The sequence below is a fragment of the Melanerpes formicivorus genome, unplaced genomic scaffold (assembly GCF_026170545.1).
Source record: "Melanerpes formicivorus ecotype bairdi unplaced genomic scaffold, bMelFor1.0.p_v2 SCAF_60, whole genome shotgun sequence".
Taxonomy (NCBI): domain Eukaryota; kingdom Metazoa; phylum Chordata; class Aves; order Piciformes; family Picidae; genus Melanerpes; species Melanerpes formicivorus.
In genome coordinates this window covers 4,014,315-4,032,924 of record NW_027142412.1, presented here as the reverse complement: position 1 = coordinate 4,032,924, position 18,610 = coordinate 4,014,315, and the positions used below count along the sequence as shown (strand labels likewise).

At 62.3% G+C, this 18,610-nt stretch overlaps 1 protein-coding gene across 7 annotated transcripts; it reads right to left on the bottom strand.

Moving 5' to 3' along the window:
- Positions 1 to 937: 937 nt before the first annotated feature.
- On the bottom strand, positions 938 to 17,205 carry LOC137453012 (membrane-anchored junction protein-like). Of its 7 annotated transcripts, none has more exons than XM_068161910.1 (13): positions 17,054 to 17,205; positions 15,742 to 15,970; positions 15,299 to 15,433; positions 9,001 to 9,124; positions 6,577 to 6,622; positions 6,014 to 6,089; positions 4,852 to 4,974; positions 3,989 to 4,020; positions 3,496 to 3,605; positions 2,589 to 2,643; positions 1,803 to 1,872; positions 1,362 to 1,506; positions 938 to 1,189 (listed from the first exon to the last, which is right to left on the bottom strand). In XM_068161910.1, exons 3-13 carry the CDS (start codon positions 15,306 to 15,308, stop codon positions 1,144 to 1,146), a joined length of 837 nt encoding a protein of 278 aa, XP_068018011.1. In that variant the 5' UTR covers positions 15,309 to 15,433; positions 15,742 to 15,970; positions 17,054 to 17,205; the 3' UTR covers positions 938 to 1,143. The 7 variants fall into 7 exon arrangements, 5 of the variants coding, with proteins under 5 accessions (XP_068018011.1, XP_068018012.1, XP_068018013.1 ...); XM_068161911.1 differs by having other exon boundaries at positions 15,299 to 15,400; XM_068161912.1 differs by having other exon boundaries at positions 938 to 1,186; positions 17,054 to 17,200.
- Between the last annotated feature and the right edge of the window lie 1,405 nt (positions 17,206 to 18,610).

Genomic DNA, 18,610 nt, shown 5'->3' with positions numbered 1-18,610 from the left:
GCTGGAGCAGACACAGCACCCAGCCAGCACCACAGAAGGTACAGAGCCAGCCCAGGTGAGGCAGAGGGTCCCTGGGGAAGGGTCAGCCCCCATGAGGACAGGTGGGGCACTGGGTGAGGAAAGCAAAGACCCCAAAGCCCCTCCTGTCCCCCACCTCTGGGTGCTCCTGGGCTTGCCCAGGGAGGAAAAGCACCTCCAGAATCATAGCACCACAGAAGGGCTCAGGCTGGAGGGGAGCTCAGAGAGCTGCTGCTGCAACCCCCTGCCAGGGGCAGGGACACCTCCCAGACAGACCTGGGGGGCCCCAAGGCCTCATCCAGCCTGGCCCTGAGCACCCCCAGGCAGGAGGCAGCCACAGCCTCCCTGGGCAGCCTGTGCCAGAGGCTCAGCAGCCTCACACTGAGCAACTTCTGCCTCAGCTCCACTCTGACCCTGCTCTGCCTCAGCTCCACTCTGACCCTGCTCTGCCTCAGCTCCAAACCCTTCCCCTGGGCCTGGCTCAGACCCCCTCAGCAGAAGTCTCTCTGCAGCCTTCCTGCAGGCTCCCTTCAGGTGCTGGCAGCAGCTCTGAGGTGCCCCTGGAGCCTTCTCCTCTGCAGGCTGCACAGCCCCAGCTCCCTCAGCCTGTGCTCCCAGCAGAGCTGCTCCAGCCCTGGCAGCAGCCTTGTGGCCTCCTCTGGGCTCTCTCCACAGCTCTGAGTCCTTCTCCTGCAGGCCACAGCTGTGGCTGCCTCCTCCCCAGAGGTGTTCCAGGCCAGGCTGGATGAGGCCTTGAGCAGCTGAGCCCAGCTGAGCCCAGCTGAGAGCTGTCCCTGCCCCTGGCAGGGAGGTTGTAGGAGATGCCCTCTGGGATCCCTTCCACCCTGAGCCCTCCTGCACCACCACAGACCTCTGCTCCTCCTCTCTGCCAGGCATGCAGAGGCCTTGCCAGGTTGCTGTGAGCTTTATTAGACCTCCTTGGAAGGAGGCATGAAGGCAAAATCCCCAACCCCTGACACTCAGGAACCCAAATCTTGCAGCTTTTGCCAAACCTCTGTGTCTGAACAGCCCCAAACAGTCCAACCACCCCCCAGGCTGTCCTGGAGCACTGAACAGCTGAGAGGAACAAGGGGAAGGCTCCAAGCCAGCAGAGGACATCCAGGCTCAGTTGTGGCCACCAAAGAGCTGCTGCAGTGGTGAGAAGATCCTGCTGGGGCAACAAGAGGATGAACTCAGCAGAGCTCACCAGAGCTCATCAGGCTCAGGACACTGCTCTGGGAGCCACAGCCAGGGAAGGGTGGAGGCTGGCAAGAACCTCCAGAGAGCACCCAGGGCAGGGCACAGCCAGGACTGCATCTGCTCCATGGCTGCAGTGTTTGTACCTTCTCCAGAGCTTTGAGAGACCTTCTCCTGCTGGCTCCAGGTTCCCTGTGTTCACCACTTGGCCTCTCTGCTGGGGGAGCTGCCCTGCACTCTCAGCCTGGCCAGCTCCTGGGCTTTGCTCCAGGTTAGAGCCTGCAGGTCCCCCTGTAAGAGAGAGCAGCAAGCAGCAACCCCCAGCCTTGCCCTCCCCACATCCCTGCAGCCCCAGCAGCAGACTGAGAGGGTGGCTCCAGGCCCTGACTGGTGCTGCACAGAAGAGCAGGGGGTGGAAGGGAGCTCTGTGGGTAGGACTCTGTCAGGCAGCAGCCCCTCAGCCAGCCTCAGTGCTGCTGGTTGCTGCAGTGCTCATCTCCAGCCCCAAGCCAAGGCCACCTCAGCCTGGCAGCCTCAGGCTGGGCACAACCCAAGCTGGAGCAGGGCTCCAGGCACTGCTGACTTACAGCACCTGCCCTGGCTGCAGCCCTCAGCAGGGGATGTTGGCTCCAGGTCAGGCTCTTCTCTGGAGGCATTCTGCAGGGAGAAGGACCCCAGGGCCTGGCACAGCAGCCAGCAGCTGTCCTGGCTCTCTTCACCAATCTCTTCCTGCCCCTCCCTCCTCAGAGGCCTGACAGAAGGCTGTGAGTCCCTGGAGCCCAGGATGGCTCAGGCTGGAAGGGACCCCAGAGGGTATCTGCTGCACCCCCTGCCAGGGGCAGGGACCCCTCTCAGCCAGACTCAGCTGCTCAGGCCTCATCCAGCCTGGCCTTGGGCACCCCCAGGCAGGGGGCAGCCAGTTCCAAAGCCTCACTTCTGCCTCAGCTCCAAACCCTTCCCCTTGGCCTGGCTCAGACCCCCTCAGGAGGTCTCTCTGCAGCCTTCCTGCAGGATCCCTTCAGGCAGCTCTGAGGTCCCCTGGAGCCTTCTGTGCCCCAGGCTGCACAGCCCCAGCTGCCTCAGGCTGTGCTCCCATGCAGGGCTGCCAGGCCTCCCAGCCTGCCCCTGGCCCTGGCCCCTTCCCAGCCTGCCCCCAGCTGTTGTGTGCAGAGCTGCAGGCAGTGCTCCAGCTGTGGCCTGAGCAGCAGTGGGAGTGGGACAAGGACTCCTTTCTCTCTGGGGCTTCTTTGCCCCTGCAGCTCACTGCTCCCTGCTCAGCTGCTTGGCCACCAGGGGCTTTGCTCTGCCTGCTGCTGTAGGACCTAGCAGGAACCACAAGCTGGGGTCTCCTCCTGACCCCCCCTGGAGCTTACCACCTCCAGTCCATGCTTTGCTCTGCTCATGTGGTGAAGACACTCAGCTCCAGCCCTGAAAAGGAGTCAAAAGGAAGAGCTGGGTGCAGGAGGTCACAGAGAGGACTCAGTCGTCCCATGGCCACTCCCAGGGCCAGGGGTTCAGTTCCTCTGGCCTGGGAGACAGAAACCCTTCCCAGGGTCACAGAATGGCTCAGGCTGGAAGGGACCTCAGAGAGCTTCTGCTCCAACCCCCTGCCATGGGCAGGGACAGCTCCCAGACAGACCTGGCTGCTCCAGGCCTCATCCAGCCTGGCCCTGAGCACCCTGGCAGCAGCTCTGAGGTGCCCCTGGAGCCTTCTCCTCTGCAGGCTGCACAGCCCCAGCTCCCTCAGCCTGTGCTCCCAGCAGAGCTGCTCCAGCCCTGGCAGCAGCCTTGTGGCCTCCTCTGGGCTCTCTCCACAGCTCTGAGTCCTTCTGCTGCTGGGGACCCCAGAGCTGGAGGCAGGGCTGGAGGTGAGGTCTGAGCAGAGCCCAGGGGCAGAATCTCCTCTGCTGCCCTCTGCCCACCCTGCTCTGGCTGCAGCCAGCACTCAGCTGCCTGAGGGCTGCAGGAGGCACTGCTGGCTCCTGGGGAGCTGCTCAGCACCCAGCACCCCCAAGGCTCTTTCTGCAGGGCTGCTCTCAGCCCCCTCTGCACCCAGCCAGGATTTGTGCCTGGGCCTGGCCTGAGCCAGCTGCAGGCCCTTGCCCTGTGGCCTGCTGACCCTCCTGCAGCTGGCACTGGCCACACTGCTCCAGCCTGCCAGGACCCTTCTGGGTGCCATCCCTGCCCTGCAGTGAGTGCCCTGCAGCACACAGCTCGGTGTCACCACTCCTGCAGGGAAGCAGGAGGAAGGCACAGGAGGGATTTGTGCTGCCAGCTCACCTGTCCAGAGCCAGCTGTGGGCAGGAGGCCTCTGCTCCACCTTCAACTCTTCTCCTCTTCACCACCACTCCCTCTGCAGGACTTCCCAACACTTCCTTTCTTCTCTTGACCTTCAGAACAAGTTACAGGCTTGGTGCTGGATTTGGACTTCTTTGTTTGGCTGTTTCAGACCAGGATCAGAGCTGCCCTGGGTGGGTGCTGGGGTGAAAGCCTTCCTGCCAGCACTGCCAGCAAGGCCAGGTGGGGCAGGAGCTAGCAATGGGCTAGGCCAGAGGCTGCCCTTGGCCTTCTGTGCTGCCAGTGCCCACTGCCAGGGATGGGGAGAGGGCTCCTGCCCCCTGCTCTGGGCAGACCTCACCTGCAGGGCTGTGTGCTGGGAGCCCTCAGCATGGACCAAGCCATTGTGTGCCACTACTGCCACCACCTAGCTGCAGAGACTCTGCCTCCCCAGCCTGAGTTGAGCTTAGAGAAGAAAGCCACACACACAGCTCACCAGCTCCTCACTGCCCTGGGCTCCTCCTGGGCCTGCAACAGAGGCAAGGTGCAAGGGGGTTGGCACTTGGGGAGTGGCTGCTCTCTAAGCAAGGGTGCAGAGCACTCCTGCACTGCACCTCACTTCCTGAGGGCAGGAGCAGCCCTGCTGGACCCAGCAGGCAGAAAGGGGTAGGGGAAAAGTGGGACTGGAAGGGCTGGAAGAGTTCTGCCCTGCTCCCAGCTGGGCTTGGGGCAGCACTGCCAGCCCAGTGTGGCTGTGGGGGGGGAGAGGCTGGGCAGGAGCCAGGGATGGAGAGAGGGATCCTGCCCCTCTGCTCTGGGCAGACCTCACCTGCAGGGCTGTGTCCAGCTGTGGGACACAAGAGAGACCTGGACCTGATGGAGAAGGTCCAGAGGAGGCACCAAGACGAGCAGAGGGCTATGGGGACAGGCTGGGAGAGCTGGGGCTGGGCTGGGGAGGAGAGAAGGCTGCAGGGAGAGCCCAGAGCTGCACTGCAACATCTGCAGGGGAGCTGCAGGCTGGGCAGGGACTGCTCAGGAGGGGCTGTGGGCAGAGCACAAGGAGCAAGGGTTGGGAACTGGAGCAGGGCAGGCTCAGGTTGGACAGCAGGAGGAAGTTGTGCACAGGGAGGCTGGGGAGACACTGGGACAGGCTGCCCAGGGCTGGGCTTGAGGCTCCATGCCTGGAGACATCCAAGCTCAGCCTGGCTGTGTCCCTGTGCAGCCTGCTGCGGCTGGAGCTGTCCCTGCTGCCTGCAGGGCTTGGCCAGGATGCCCCTGGGGGCTGCCTCCCAGCCCAGTGCCAGCTGTGGCTGATGGAAGCTGTCCCCAGGAACCCTCCCCAGGAGGCAGAGGCCTTACCAGCAGAGAGCTTGTGCTGGGAGTTCAGCTCCAGGTACATGGTGCAGGTGTAAGGGTATGGCACCAGCTGCACATTCCCATGCCTGAACCTCATCCTGGACACTCTCTCCCACTTGCTCAGATCTGGGAGAAGCTTAAGGACAAGAGAGCCTCCCAGGGCTGGGGACTGCAGCACTGCCCTGGGCAGCCTCTCCTCAGCTCCAGCCTCAGCCTCCCCTGCAGCAGCTGGGAGCCATTCCCTCTGCTTCTGTCACCTGCTAGTCAGGAGAGACCAAGGCCTCCTCCCTCCCTCCCTCCCTCCCCTCAGGCTCTCTTATGTTTCCCTGTCTTGGCTTCCCTGCTGCCCTCCTCCTGCACAGGCCAGGCTCAGCAGCCTCACAACCTCCTCAGCTGGCCCTGCCTGCAGGTCACTCTGGGCACAGCCACCCTCAGAAGTGCAGGCAGGGTGCCCAGGAGCAGCCTCAGTTGCTTTACTTCACAGGAGGCAGGAGGGTCCCAGGTGGCAGCCACCCTGCCTGCAGCTGCTGCTTCTGGAGCTGGTGCACAGCAGAGGGGGTGGCAGTGGGCAGCAGCCTCCCCCCAGCCCCTGACCTCAGCAAGAGGCAGCTCAGAGGAGTCTGAGTTCCTCTGCTGCAGGAAGCCACCCTCAGGGCCCACAGGACACCATCAGCTCCCTGGTGGGATGCTGGGATTCATGGAATGGCTTGGACCTGAAAGCTCCCCCCAGCCCAGCAGCTCAGGGCCTCATCCAGCCTGGTCCTGAGCACCTGCAGGCAGGGGGCAGCCACAGCCTCCCTGTGCCAGGCTCTCCCCAGCCTCACTGCCAAGGATTTCCTCCTCATCTCCAGCCTCACTCTGCCCTCCTCAAGCTCCAATCCATTGTCCTCATCCTGTCCCTCCCAGCCCTTGTCCCAGGTCCCTCCCCAGCTCTCCTGGAGCCCTTCAGGTCCTGAAGGCTGCTCTGAGGTCTCCTCAGACCCTTCTCTCCTCCAGGCTGCACAGGGGAGGAGCTCCAGCAGCTTCCACTGGCATCCAGCTGCCCAGCCCAGAGTCAGGCCCCAGGTGAAGATTGCACAAGACCAGAGATGAATGTCCAGGGGAGCAGAGGCAGCAGAGGGCAGCCAGGGAGCCTCTCCTTGCCCAGGCAGGAGGGAAAGGATACAGGGGAAGACAGTGAAGTGCTGTGTGGAGAAGGGCTGCAGGCCATGGAGGTTGCCAAGGACGACTCTGATGGCTTCCTGCAGAGGGCAGCAAGAGAGAGGGGAGGGGAGGGGAGGCAGCAGCACAGCCCCAGCCCCACAGCCCCAGAGCCCCCCAGCCCCAGAGCCCCACAGCCCCACAGCCCCAGAGCCCCACAGCCCCAGCCCCACAGCCCCAGCCCCACAGCCCCACAGCCCCAGAGCCCCACAGCCCCAGCCCCAGAGCCCCAGCCCCAGAGCCCCACAGCCCCAGCCCCACAGCCCCAGAGCCCCAGCCCCTGGCCAACACTCCCAGCTGCTTCGTGGTGTGCATGAAGCAGGGGAGAGGAGGCTCTGGATACCTCCCACTGCCTGGGGGCTGACTTCAGGCACCTCCAGCATGCCTCTCCCCCTCCCCCTCTCCACACAGCTCCCCCTCCATGCACCCTGGGAACGCTGCTCTTGACAAACCCCTCAGGCCCCAGGGAGCAAAAGGTTTGCTCAGCCCAACATCAGGCAAGGGCTGCAGAGCTGCTGCAGCTCCTACCTCCAGCTCCTGGGCAGCACTCTCAGGGAGGTCAAGCTCAGCAGCACTGTGAAGCAAGCAGAGGGTTAGCTCCACCACAGCCCAGCAGCTGCCACCAGCTGAGGTCAGCTCCTGCAACCCTTTCCCTGGCCCCTGGGGCCCCTCAGAGCTCCCTGTGGGCAAGGAGGAGCTCCAGCTGGAAAGGCTGCAGGGAGTGAGCCCAGATGCTGTGAGTAAGCCCCAGGCAGCAGAGCCATGGCCCAGCAGGGAGGAGCTGCCACAGGAGCTGCTTTGGCTGTGCCTGCCCAGGCTGAAGGGCAGCACTGACCTCAGCAGCTCCCTGCCAGTTCCAGAAGCCACTGTGGAACACAAGAGCTGCTGTAACAGCTCTGCTGGCCTGGCCCTGCAGCTCAGCAGGCCACAGGGCAAGGGCCTGCAGCTGGCTCAGGCCAGGCCCAGGCACAAATCCTGGCTGGGTGCAGAGGGGGCTGAGAGCAGCCCTGCAGAAAGAGCCCTGGGGGTGCTGGGTGCTGAGCAGCTCCCCAGGAGCCAGCAGTGCCTCCTGCAGCCCTCAGGCAGCTGTGTGCTGGCTGCAGCCAGAGCAGGGTGGGCAGAGGGCAGCAGAGGAGATTCTGCCCCTGGGCTCTGCTCAGACCTCACCTCCAGCCCTGCCTCCAGCTCTGCTGTCCCCAGCAGCAGAAGGACTCAGAGCTGTGGAGAGAGCCCAGAGGAGGCCACAGAGATGCTGCCAGGGCTGGAGCAGCTCTGCTGGGAGCACAGGCTGAGGGAGCTGGGGCTCTGCAGCCTGCTCTGGCTGGAGCTGTCCCTGCTGCCTGCAGGGCTTGGCCAGGACGCCCTTGGAGGTCACCTCTGAGGTCCCTCCCCCCCGAGGCCACTCTGGGGTTCTGACACTCAGCCATCAGTGCTGGCTCAGACTGGGGCAGAGTTCATCCCCCAGCAGCTGGGGCAGGGCTGTGGTTTGGCTCTGTGCTGATAGCACAGGGGGCAGCCAGGGCTGGGCAGAGCTGGCACAGCCTCAAGGCCTCCTCTGCTCCTCAGTGCCCCAGCAGTGAGCGTGCTGGGGGGGCACAAGGAACAAGGCTGGGAGCAGCTGAACCTGAGCGACCCAGGGGACAGTCCAGGCCTAGGCCATCACACCCTGGGGCACAAAGCAGGAGAGGAGGGGGCTTGGTGCCTGTTGCCATGATGGGGCCTGGCTGCCTGGAGGTGCAAGCTCTGCCCACTGATGGAGGGGCATGAGTTCCTGAATCCCTGAGCTGGCTGCTGCCTGGGGCTCCTGCTGGCCTTGCCAAGCTGGCCCCCCCGAGCCCTCACTTCCCTTCCAGCCTCTCCCCCAGCTGGAGCTCAGCAGCCAGCTGGGCTTAAACCACGGCCCAGGCCCCAGAGCTCTCAGCCTGCTGCCACCAGAGCACAACCCCAGCCCTGAGCACAGAGGGGCCTGGGGCTTTGCAGCCCAGGGGTCCTCCCTCAGGCTCCTTTTCAGCGTCTGCAGCCCCCTGCAGGGGCAGGGGCAGGACCCCCCCCCGGCTCTGTGTGCAGGCTGCAGGCAGCCCCCCCCCCCCAGCTCTGTGTGCAGGCTGCAGCAGCCCCCCCCCCCGGCTCTGTGTGCAGGCTGCAGCAGCCCCCCCCGGGCTGGCTCTGTGTGCAGGCTGCAGCAGCCCCCCCCCGGCTCTGTGTGCAGGCTGCAGCAGCCCCCCCCGGGCTGGCTCTGTGTGCAGGCTGCAGCAGCCCCCTCCCCGGGCTGGCTCTGTGTGCAGGCTGCAGCAGCCCCCCCCCAGCTCTGTGTGCAGGCTGCAGCAGCCCCCCCCGGGCTGGCTCTGTGTGCAGGCTGCAGCAGCCCCCCCCCAGCTCTGTGTGCAGGCTGCAGCAGCCCCCCCCCAGCTCTGTGTGCAGGCTGCAGCAGCCCCCCCCCCGGCTCTGTGTGCAGGCTGCAGCAGCCCCCCCCGGGCTGGCTCTGTGTGCAGGCTGCAGCAGCCCCCTCCCCGGGCTGGCTCTGTGTGCAGGCTGCAGCAGCCCCCTCCCCGGGCTGGCTCTGTGTGCAGGCTGCAGCAGCCCCCCCCCGGCTCTGTGTGCAGGCTGCAGCAGCCCCCCCCCCGGGCTGGCTCTGTGTGCAGGCTGCAGCAGCCCCCCCCCGGCTCTGTGTGCAGGCTGCAGCAGCCCCCCCCGGGCTGGCTCTGTGTGCAGGCTGCAGCAGCCCCCCCCCGGGCTGGCTCTGTGTGCAGGCTGCAGCAGCCCCCCCCGGGCTGGCTCTGTGTGCAGGCTGCAGCAGCCCCCCCCCCAGCTCTGTGTGCAGGCTGCAGCAGCCCCCCCCCAGCTCTGTGTGCAGGCTGCAGCAGCCCCCCCCCCAGCTCTGTGTGCAGGCTGCAGCAGCCCCCCCCGGGCTGGCTCTGTGTGCAGGCTGCAGCAGCCCCCCCGGCTCCGGACCTGCCGCAGCAGCCGTAGCGCAGCTTGAACTTGTACAGCAGCCTCCCTGCCTGCAGGAAGCGCGTCTCGGGCCAGGGGCAGCTGAAGGGCTTCAGGGGCATCTCCTCTGCCCCCCGACAGCAGCCTGGGGCAGCAGGAAGAGCCACATCACCCCCAGCCCCTCCTGCCCCCCGGAGACCACCGCTCGGGCCGGGGGCTGCGCAGGCAGGGGGTGGGGGGCAGGGGGCAGCTGCTGGGCACAGGCAGGGGGTGGGGGGCAGCTGCTGGGCACAGGCAGGGGTGGGGGGCAGGGGCTGGGCACGGGCAGGGGTGGGGGGCAGGGGCTGGGCACAGGCAGGGGGTGGGGGGCAGGGGCAGCTGCTGGGCACAGGCAGGGGTGGGGGCAGGGGCAGCTGCTGGGCACAGGCAGGGGGTGGGGGCCGGGGGGCAGCTGCTGGGCACAGGCAGGGGTGGGGGGCAGCTGCTGGGCACAGGCAGGGGTGGGGGGCAGGGGCTGGGCACAGGCAGGGGTGGGGGGCAGGGGCTGGGCACAGGCAGGGGGTGGGGGGCAGGGGCTGGGCACGGGCAGGGGTGGGGGGCAGGGGCTGGGCACAGGCAGGGGGTGGGGGGCAGGGGGGCAGGGGCTGGGCACAGGCAGGGGTGGGGGCCGGGGGGCAGGGGCTGGGCACTGGGAGGCAGTTCTGGGCAGGGCAGCTGGGGAGGCTGTGGCACAGGGGGGCTGCGGCTGGAGGGGCTCAGGGCCAGGCTGGGTGAGGCCCTGAGCAGCCTGGGCTGGGGGGGGGGGTCCCTGCCCGGCGCGGGGGGGTAAGGTCCCTTCTAACCCAAACCACATCAGAGCAGAGGCCCAGAGCCGATGGCCTCCCTGCCCGGGCCCCGCGGTGCCCCACAGCTGCACAGACCTCTGGCTGCAGGGGCTGGCAGGGACCCCCGGGGCGGTGCGGGACCCCCGGGCTGGCAGGGACCCCCGGGGCGGTGCGGGACCCCCGGGGCGGTGCGGGACCCCCGGGGCCGTGCGGGTCTCCTTCCTCCCCTCACCCGGACGCCTCCCGGGCTCCCGGCGCTGGCGACCACCGCACAGCCAGCAGCGACCCGCGGCCGGCTCCAGAGCGCAGCCGAGCACAGCCGAGCGGAGCCGAACAAAGCCGAGCAGAGCCGAACAACGCCGAGCGGAGCCGAGCAGAGCTGAACGGAGGCGAGCGGAGCCGAGCAGAGCCGAGCGGAGCCGAACAAAGCCGAGCAGAGCCGAGCAGAGCCGAGCAGAGCCGAGCAGAGCCGAGCGGAGCTGAACGGAGGCGAGCGGGGCCGAGCGGAGCCCAGCAGAGCTGAACGGAGGCGAGCAGAGCCGAGCGGAGCCGAGCAGAACCGAGCAGAGCCGAGCGGAGCAGCACAAGTGGCGTGGAATGCGCCGTGAAAGGAGCAGAAAGGATGCTGAGCAGTATCCTGGCCCAGCCAGAGATGCCTCTGTGAGGATCCCCGCGGAGGGGACCCCCCAGCAGCACACCTCAGGTGGTGCCGAGAGGCAGCTTGCTGGGGACCTGTCTGGTTTCGGGGGGACCCCGTTCCAGAGCCCGTGGCAGTACTTGCTCACACTCTGGGCAAGTCGCTGGGGATGCAGATGGAAAGTGTGGGCATGGCACAAAGTGGGGCGAGGGGCAATGGACTGAAGCTGGAGGAGGGCAGATTACTCCCTGTAGTAACCCCCATGAGCAGGGCCAATGGGAACAGGTCTCTGCCCGATGGAAGAAATGCAAACAAAGGAAGTCTGCTCCTGTGAGCAGCACGCTGCCTCCAGTGCAGTTACAGAACAGGTATGAGGCTCTGCAGGAGGAACAGGTCATTGGTAAGGTCGAGGACCCAAGAAGGTCAGAAGCTGCACCAATGACAGGCTGCCTCAGGCCAGCCATCAAAACTTACCCAGAAAAGAAACCTCGCAGGGTCATCGTCATAGGAGACTCCCTACTGAGGGGAACAGAGGGCCCAATATGCAGACCAGACCAATTTCATAGAGCGGTCAGCTGCCTCCCTGGTGCCCAAGTAAAAGATGTTGTAGATAGAATTCCCAACCTCGTGAGTCCTTCGGACTACTACCCACTGCTGGTCTTTCAGGTGGGCAGTGACGATGTAACAATGAGAGGCTCACAATCTATTAAGAAAGACTTCAGAACCTTAGGGCAAATGCTAAAGGGATCAGGGGCTCAAGTCGTGTTCTCTGCCATCCCTCTAACGTCAGCAATGGATGAGGACACACTGAGGAAGGGCCAACAGATCAATTCATGGCTCAGGGGCTGGTGCCATCGACAGGGCTTTGGGTTCCACAATTATGGATTGGTTTTCAAGGCACCTGAGCTGAAAACAACTCATGGGACACACTTGTCCCAGAGTGGGATAAGAATCCTGGGGCAGGAATTGGCAGGGCTCATTGATAGGGCTTTAAACTAGATTTGAAGGGGGAAGGGGTTAATAGTCTCCTGCTGGCTGGTGACAAACAGAGGGGCAGCTCACCAGCAGTAGAGAGAAGGAGAGCTGGTAAGGGCTCTCAACTTGCTACCCTGAGGCAAGCCACGAATGATCCACCAGGACATTCTGTGGAAACCGAGGGGATTTGGCACAAGAGGAGGACAGGGCCAGCCCAGCTGAAGTGCTTCTATGCGAATGCGCGCAGCTTGGGCAACAAACAGGATGAGTTAAGGGCCACTGTGCTGCTGGGATGCCACGACATAGTGGCTGTTACTGAGACTTGGTGGGATGAATCCCATGACTGGGATGTAGGCATAGATGGGTATAAACTCTTTAGGAAGGATAGGCAGGGAAGGAGAGGAGGAGGTGTTGCCCTCTATGTCAATAGCCAGTTGGAATCAGTGGAGCTCCAACTGGGGAGGGATGATAAGCTAGTTGAGAGTGTATGGGTCAAAATTAAAGGCAGGACAGGGGAAGAAGATATTACTGTGGGGGTCTCCTACAGGCCACCTGACCAGCAGATCCAAGCAGATGAGGCTCTCCATAGGCAAATAGAAGCAGCTTCCAGGTCACAAGCCCTGGTCCTCATGGGTGATTTCAACCACCCGGACATCTGCTGGAGGGACAACACAGCAAGGCACCAGCAATCCAGGATGTTCCTGGACTGCATAGAAGACAACTTCCTCCTCCAAATGGTGGAGGAACCAACAAGAAATGGTGCTATGCTGGACCTTGTTCTCACCAACAGAGAAGGGCTGGTAAGCAATGTGAGGCTCATAGACGGCCTAGGCTGCAGTGACCATGAAGCAGTTGAATTTAACATCCTCAGGGCAATCAGGAGGAAGTATTCCAAGCTCACGACCCTAGACTTTAGGCATGCAGATTTTGATCGCTTCAGGGATCTGCTAGCCAAAGTGTCGTGGGACAAAGCCCTGGAGGGAAGAGGGACCCAGGACAGCTGGTCAGTATTCAAGGACCACCTCCTCTGTGTCCAGGAGCTCTGTGTACCAACAAAGAGAAAAGCAGGTAAGAATGCTAGGAGGCCTGCCTGGATGGGCAAGGAGCTACTGGACACACTATTACTTAAAAGGAAACTCTACAGGAAGTGGAGGGAAGGACAGGTAGAACAGGGGGAATACAAGGAAGCTGCCCGAGCAGCAAGAGTCCTGGTTAGGAAAGCCAAAGCAGAGTTTGAGTTGAATCTAGCCAGGGAGATTAAAGGGAATACTAAGAACTTTTACAGGTATATGAATGGGAAGAAGAAGCCTAGGGAAGGTGTGGGCCCCCTCAGAAAGGAAACTGGTGACATGGTCACATGTGATGAGGAAAAGGCTGAGGTACTTAATAACTTCTTTACCTCAGTCTTCACTGCAAGGGCCTCTAGCCACACTCCTGATGTTATGGAAGTCAAAGCCAGGGACGGGGAGGAAGAACTGCCCGTTGTAAGTGCAGATCAGGTTCGTGATCATCTGAAGAACCTGAAAGTGTTCAAGTCCATGGGACCCGACGGGATACACCCACAGGTACTGAGAGAACTGGCAGATGAGGTTGCTAAACCCCTCTCTATTATATTTCAAAAGTCCTGGCAGTCTGGTGAAGTCCCCACAGACTGGAAAAGGGGAAACATTGCCCCCATCTTCAAAAAGGGCAAGAAGGAGGAACCAGGGAACTACAGGCCAGTCAGTCTCACCTCTGTGCCTGGAAAGATCATGGAACAGATCCTCCTGGAGTCACTACTTGCTCAAAAGAATAGTGAAGAGGTGATTGGGAACAGTCAGCATGGCTTTGCCAAGGGCAAATCCTGCCTGACCAACCTGGTGGCCTTCTATGAGCAGGTGACAAAATTAATAGATGAGGGGCGAGCAACTGATGTCATTTACCTGGACCTGAGCAAAGCCTTCGACACTGTCCCACACCACATCCTGGTCTCCAAACTGGTGACACATGGGTTTGATTGGTGGACCACTAGATGGATAAGGAACTGGCTTGATGGCCGCACCCAAAGAGTGGCTGTCAATGGCTCCATGTCCCAGTGGAGGCCAGTGACAAGTGGAGTCCCTCAGGGATCAGTCCTGGGACCTGTCTTGTTCAACATCTTTGTGGGGGACATGGACAGTGGCATTGAGTGCACCCTCAGCAAGTTTGCTGATGACACCAAGCTGTGTGGTGCAGCAGACATGCTGGAGGGAAGGGAGGCCATCCAGAGGGACCTTGACAGGCTGGAGAGGTGGGCACAGGCCAACCTCATGAAGTTCAATAAGAGCAAGTGCAGGGTCCTGCATCTGGGTCGAGGCAATCCCAGGCACAAATACAGGCTGGGCAGTGACTGGCTGGAGGGTAGCCCTGAGGAGAGAGACTTGGGGGTGCTGGTGGACAAAAAGCTCAACATGAGCTCTCAGTGTGCACTTGCAGCCCGCAAAGCCAATCAGATCCTGGGCTGCATCAGGAGAAGTGTGGCTAGCAGGTCGAGGGAGGTGATCCTCCCCTCTGCTCAGCCCTGGTGAGACCCCACCTGGAGTACTGTGTCCAGTTCTGGAGCCCCTATTACAAGAGGGATGTGGAGGTGCTGGAACATGTCCAGAGAAGGGCCACGAGGATGATCAGAGGGCTGGAGCACCTCTCCTATGAGGACAGACTGAAGGAGTTGGGGCTGTTCAGTCTGCAGAAGAGAAGGCTCCCAGGTGACCTAATTGTCGCCTTCCAGTATCTGAAGGGGGCCTACAGGAAGGCTGGGGAGGGACTGCTCAGGATATCAGGTAGTGATAGGACTAGGGGGAATGGAATGAAGCTGGAGGTGGGGAGATTCAGGCTAGATGTGAGGAGGAGGTTCTTCACCATGAGAGTGGTGAGACCCTGGAATGGGTTGTCCAGGGAGGTGGTCGAGGCCCCGTCCCTGGGGGTGTTTAAGAGCAGGCTGGATGAGGCTCTGTCCAGCCTGATCTAGTGTGGGGTGTCCCTGCCCATGGCAGGGGGGTTGGAACTAGATGATCCTTGTGGTCCCTTCCAACCCTGAATGAAACTATGAAACTATGAAACTATGAAGAAATTCTTTAGAGTGTGTGGAGGGGGAGGCTCTGGAACAGGTTGCTGTGGCTGCCTCCTCCCTGGAGGTGTTCAAAGCCCTTTGCTGAGCTCTATGCAATGCTGATGCGGTGCAGATGCCTGCAGCCCTGCCAGCACAAGGAGCCCTGACGGCTGCTGTGCCCCACGTGGAGCTGTCTGCATGCTGAGCCCCGCCTCTGCCGGTGCTGGCAGCAGTGCAGACAGACATGCCGTGGCTCGTCAGCCTTATTCTGCACGTTGATGATTCACCTGGCACCATACAGCACTGCCTGCTGCAGGCGCTCAGACCTCCTCCTCAGGTCACCGCGACTGAGAGATGGAGACAAAGCTCGATGCGAGCAGGGTGCCCGACAAAGCTCGATGCGAGCAGGGTGTCCGACAAAGCTCGATGCGAGCAGGGTGCCCGACAAAGCTCGATGCGAGCAGGGTGCCCGACAAAGCTCGATGCGAGCAGGGTGCCCGACAAAGCTCGATGCGAGCAGGGTGCCCGACAAAGCTCGATGCGAGCACAGTGTCCGACAAAGCTCGATGCGAGCAGGGTGTCTACTTCATTGTACAAAGTCTTGTCTTTCTATAGGCTCGCGCAATCAACAGCAGCTCGTGATTGGTGACTAGATGTGTCCGTCCGACAGTTACAGACTCGTGATTGGCTGCCGAGGAAGTGCCAGGGCACTCATCCCCGGGCAAGGCTCAGACGGGTGTTAGACAAAAGGCAAACGATCACACATCTCTTATCTAAGTTCAGAGAGAAGACAAAAGACTCTCTTGCAATGTTTACCAGCTCTCATTCTCAGCTCCTGGTGTGGCTTCCAAGGTCTGTGGCCCACAAGAGCTAAAACATTTCCTTCTGTCAGCTGAGCACTGTTTGAGGTTCTACTCCCTGAATTCAGAGGGTCATCAGGTCAGTCAGATCCTACAGGCACAACGTTGGGCAAAGCTGAAGCACCTGGGGAATGCTTTTTGTTCTCTGTTGAGCTGCCCTGGTAGCTTCTCCAAAGACAAACCCAGCATCACGTTGTTTGCCTTGGACACCACAGCACCTTGGACCCAACCAAGGGATCTCTTCTCTCTCCAGCTCACCAGCCCCCATGATTTTCCTGCCAAGCCTCCACAGGTGCTGGCAGAGGGCTGCCTGCTTCTGAAGCTGCAGCTCCTCAGGCTGTTGGTCAGCCCAGGTCTTGCTGACTCATTCCCAGATTCCCAGATTGCATCATCACTTACCTGACCTTCACCTGGAACGTCAGTGGTGTGTATCAGGCAGGCATCAGCTCCTGCTTGCAAAACTGCTTCCTTCTAGGTAGTTCCCGTAATTAAAAGGAAGGCATTCAGCAGGGCAGTGAGACCAGCTACACCCCCCTGGCACTGGGAAGTGCCTGGGGCCTCAGGCAAGGCAGCAATCGGTGGGAATTTCCTCCCAGCATCAGAATCTGACACAAGGAACCTGTGCTTCCTGGGGAGGGGTTGGGATAGTTTTCATCAGGATTTTTCCTCATGTCTCTGTGTTTTCTGGTAGGCATAGCTGTTTAATAGAGACCATGTTTGGTTGTGGCTGGAAGCCCCTCCAGAAGCCCAGCACCCTGCCTTGCTGAGGGTGAGGACTGTCTAGTCCCTGCCTCAAGCAGGGTCACCTGGACCAGGCTGCCTAGACCCTTCAGGGAGCTCCTCAGCCCTTGAAAATGCCTTGAGACAGCTGCATTCCTGGCTGGGGCAGAAGAGGACTCCTGGGAGCTGCAGGACCTGCAGAGGACCATGGAGCCTGATCTGTCTGCCAAGGCTTGCACTGAAAATAGCTGCTGGAACCATCCCAGCTCCTGCAGTTCCCTGGCAGCTCTCAGATAATCTCCCCCCCCCCCAGCAATCCCTGCCCCACATCCTAGAGGGGTGTCCCTGTCCTTAAGGGGCTCCAGGCACGCACCACAGCCCAGCCCCAGTGTGGCACCAGAGCCACATGGGCCTGCCTGTGAAGGCAGAGCATTCCCTGCCTGTTCCTGGCCTGGCCTGGGCTGAGCACCCCTGGACAGCAGTGCAATCTCAGCCTGAATCAGCCTGAAACAGCCCTTAGATGCAGGGCTGCAGGGCATGGTTCATTCGAGCCCACTGCCCCCACCTCTGGACCCAGGTGGCAGCCAGGTGCCATCCAAGTGGCAGGAGAGCCTGGCTCCCACCACATCCCAGTGCCACCAGCTGCTGGAATGACCTGAGCTCAGTTCCTGCCAGCCCAACCACCAGCTCAGCGGGCTGGGACAGAGCCACTGGCAGCTCTGCTGCCTGCTGTGTGCTGAGGGTGCCCACAGGAGTCTGCCAGTGCAGCCCAAGTGTGGGGTTTTGGTGCCAAAGGAGGGGACCCAGGTGAGAGGAAGGTGTGACATGGAGCCACAGCTCGACACCAGAGACAGGTGCTGGACATGGTGGCACCCAGGCAGACCGTGCCAGCTGTCAGACAGAGTTCCAACCCACCACGTCCTGGCAAGGGCTGGGTGCATGGCAGAGTCCACACCAGCTCTCAAGAGCCCTCCCTGGTTGAATTGATTACCTCAGTTCAGGTGTGAATCAGCAGCACCAGCCCTCCTCTTCCTCCATCCTTTCTTCTTTTCCTCTCTACAAAGCTGTAAGTTGCAGCTCAGAGCAGTGGAAAGAGGAGAGGCTCAGGTCCAATACTGCAGCAGCCTCTTATGTAATTGTCACTGTGGATGTCCCACATGAAGGGCACCATCCCCCGGCAGTCCTTGAACCGCTTGCTGTTTACATGCAGGGCCTGGCTAGGCTGGCCCAGGGCTCTGCAGAGCCAGCTCCCCTCTCTGCATGCACTGTCAGGAGCTCAGGCCCCTCTGGCTCTGTCCTGGGCAGAGTAAGAGCCCCTTCCCCAGCGTGGGCAGAGCTGTGTCCCCCACCCACTGGTGCCTCTGCCGTGGGGACACCAGCAGGGTGCAGCTGGCAGCACACTCTGTACACACTCACCCAGTGCCTGCTGTCTGGGGTGAAGGGCAGGGCTGGGCATGGAGGCAGCTGGGCAGGGGTGAGCTCCAGGGCACACATGAGCTGCAGCAGTCACCCACACAGCCTGGACAGCCAGGCTCTGCCTGCAGGATCTCTCAAGGAGGCATCACCTCGATGCTCACGCTGGCCTTGGGGTACGAAGGGAGAAGAAACGACCCTGGCCTTGACCAGGGCAGGTCCAGCTTCACCTCCCCCCCTGCAGCCCAGGGAAGCACAGCTCCGGCCTCCATCAGCTCAGTAGCCTCCAGCAGGGGATGTCTGTCTTGTGCTGGGGACACCCCGGTGGAATGTGCAGTCCAGGCTTCCTTTGCACTCCTGCCGACCCAGTCTGGGACCCCCGACCACCTTTGCTGCACAGGGCTGTGGCTGCTGGCACCTGAGCCAGACCCCAGCATTCCCCCCTGCAGGCCCAGGGGTGGCCTGAGCACCGCAGCAGCGCAGGCAGAGCAAGCCCTTGGTGCCTCAGCCCTGCGCTGTCCTTGACAGCAACCTTGAGCCACGTCAGCAGAGCTGGTTGCAGGGCAGGCAGTCCAGGGCTCAGCCCCACACCAGCAGCCCCCCACCAGCAGCCAGCAGTGGGGCAGCATGGGGCCAGCCGTGCCCCCTGTGCTGGCTGCTGGTGGGGGTGAAGGCTGCAGCCTCAGCCACCCCTGCTTATCTCCCAGACAAACCCAAACTTGGTCCCGAGTCCCTGAGGCGCTCTGATGCTTGGCAGCCAAGGCTGTGCCGTGCTGCCGGCTCGAGGCTCAACCCATGGGGCTGCAAGCACAGCCACGGGGCAGCCACAGGGGTGCAAGGGCACAGGTGGGCACGAGGCAGCCCTGGGACCCACTGGGAGGGCAGGGGACAGGCAGCAGTGCAGTGGTGGCCAGGGGGGAGGTGGAAGGCTGGCTCCCTCGGGGTTGCAGCATCTCCTAGCAGAGCTCTTCCTTGGCACTGGCATGGCAGTGCCACTTGGTGACAACAGCCTCCAGGACAGAAATGAGCTCCCCTGGGATAGGGGCCACTCGAGCCAGGTGATGTGGCAGCTGAGAGACCTTCACGACCTCGGGCAGTATTGTGAGTGGCACCTGGCAGCCCTACCACAGCTGCA

Bases quoted from the DNA above. Each gene is read 5' to 3' on its own strand.
- LOC137453012 (XM_068161910.1), bottom strand. The intron at 6,090-6,576 runs GTAGGAGCTGCA...TGCCCTCTGCAG, and splicing joins GTGCTGCCCAGGAGCTGGAG to GAAGCCATCAGAGTCGTCCT. The intron at 4,021-4,851 runs GTAAGGCCTCTG...CCTCTGTTGCAG, and splicing joins CCAGCACAAGCTCTCTGCTG to GCCCAGGAGGAGCCCAGGGC.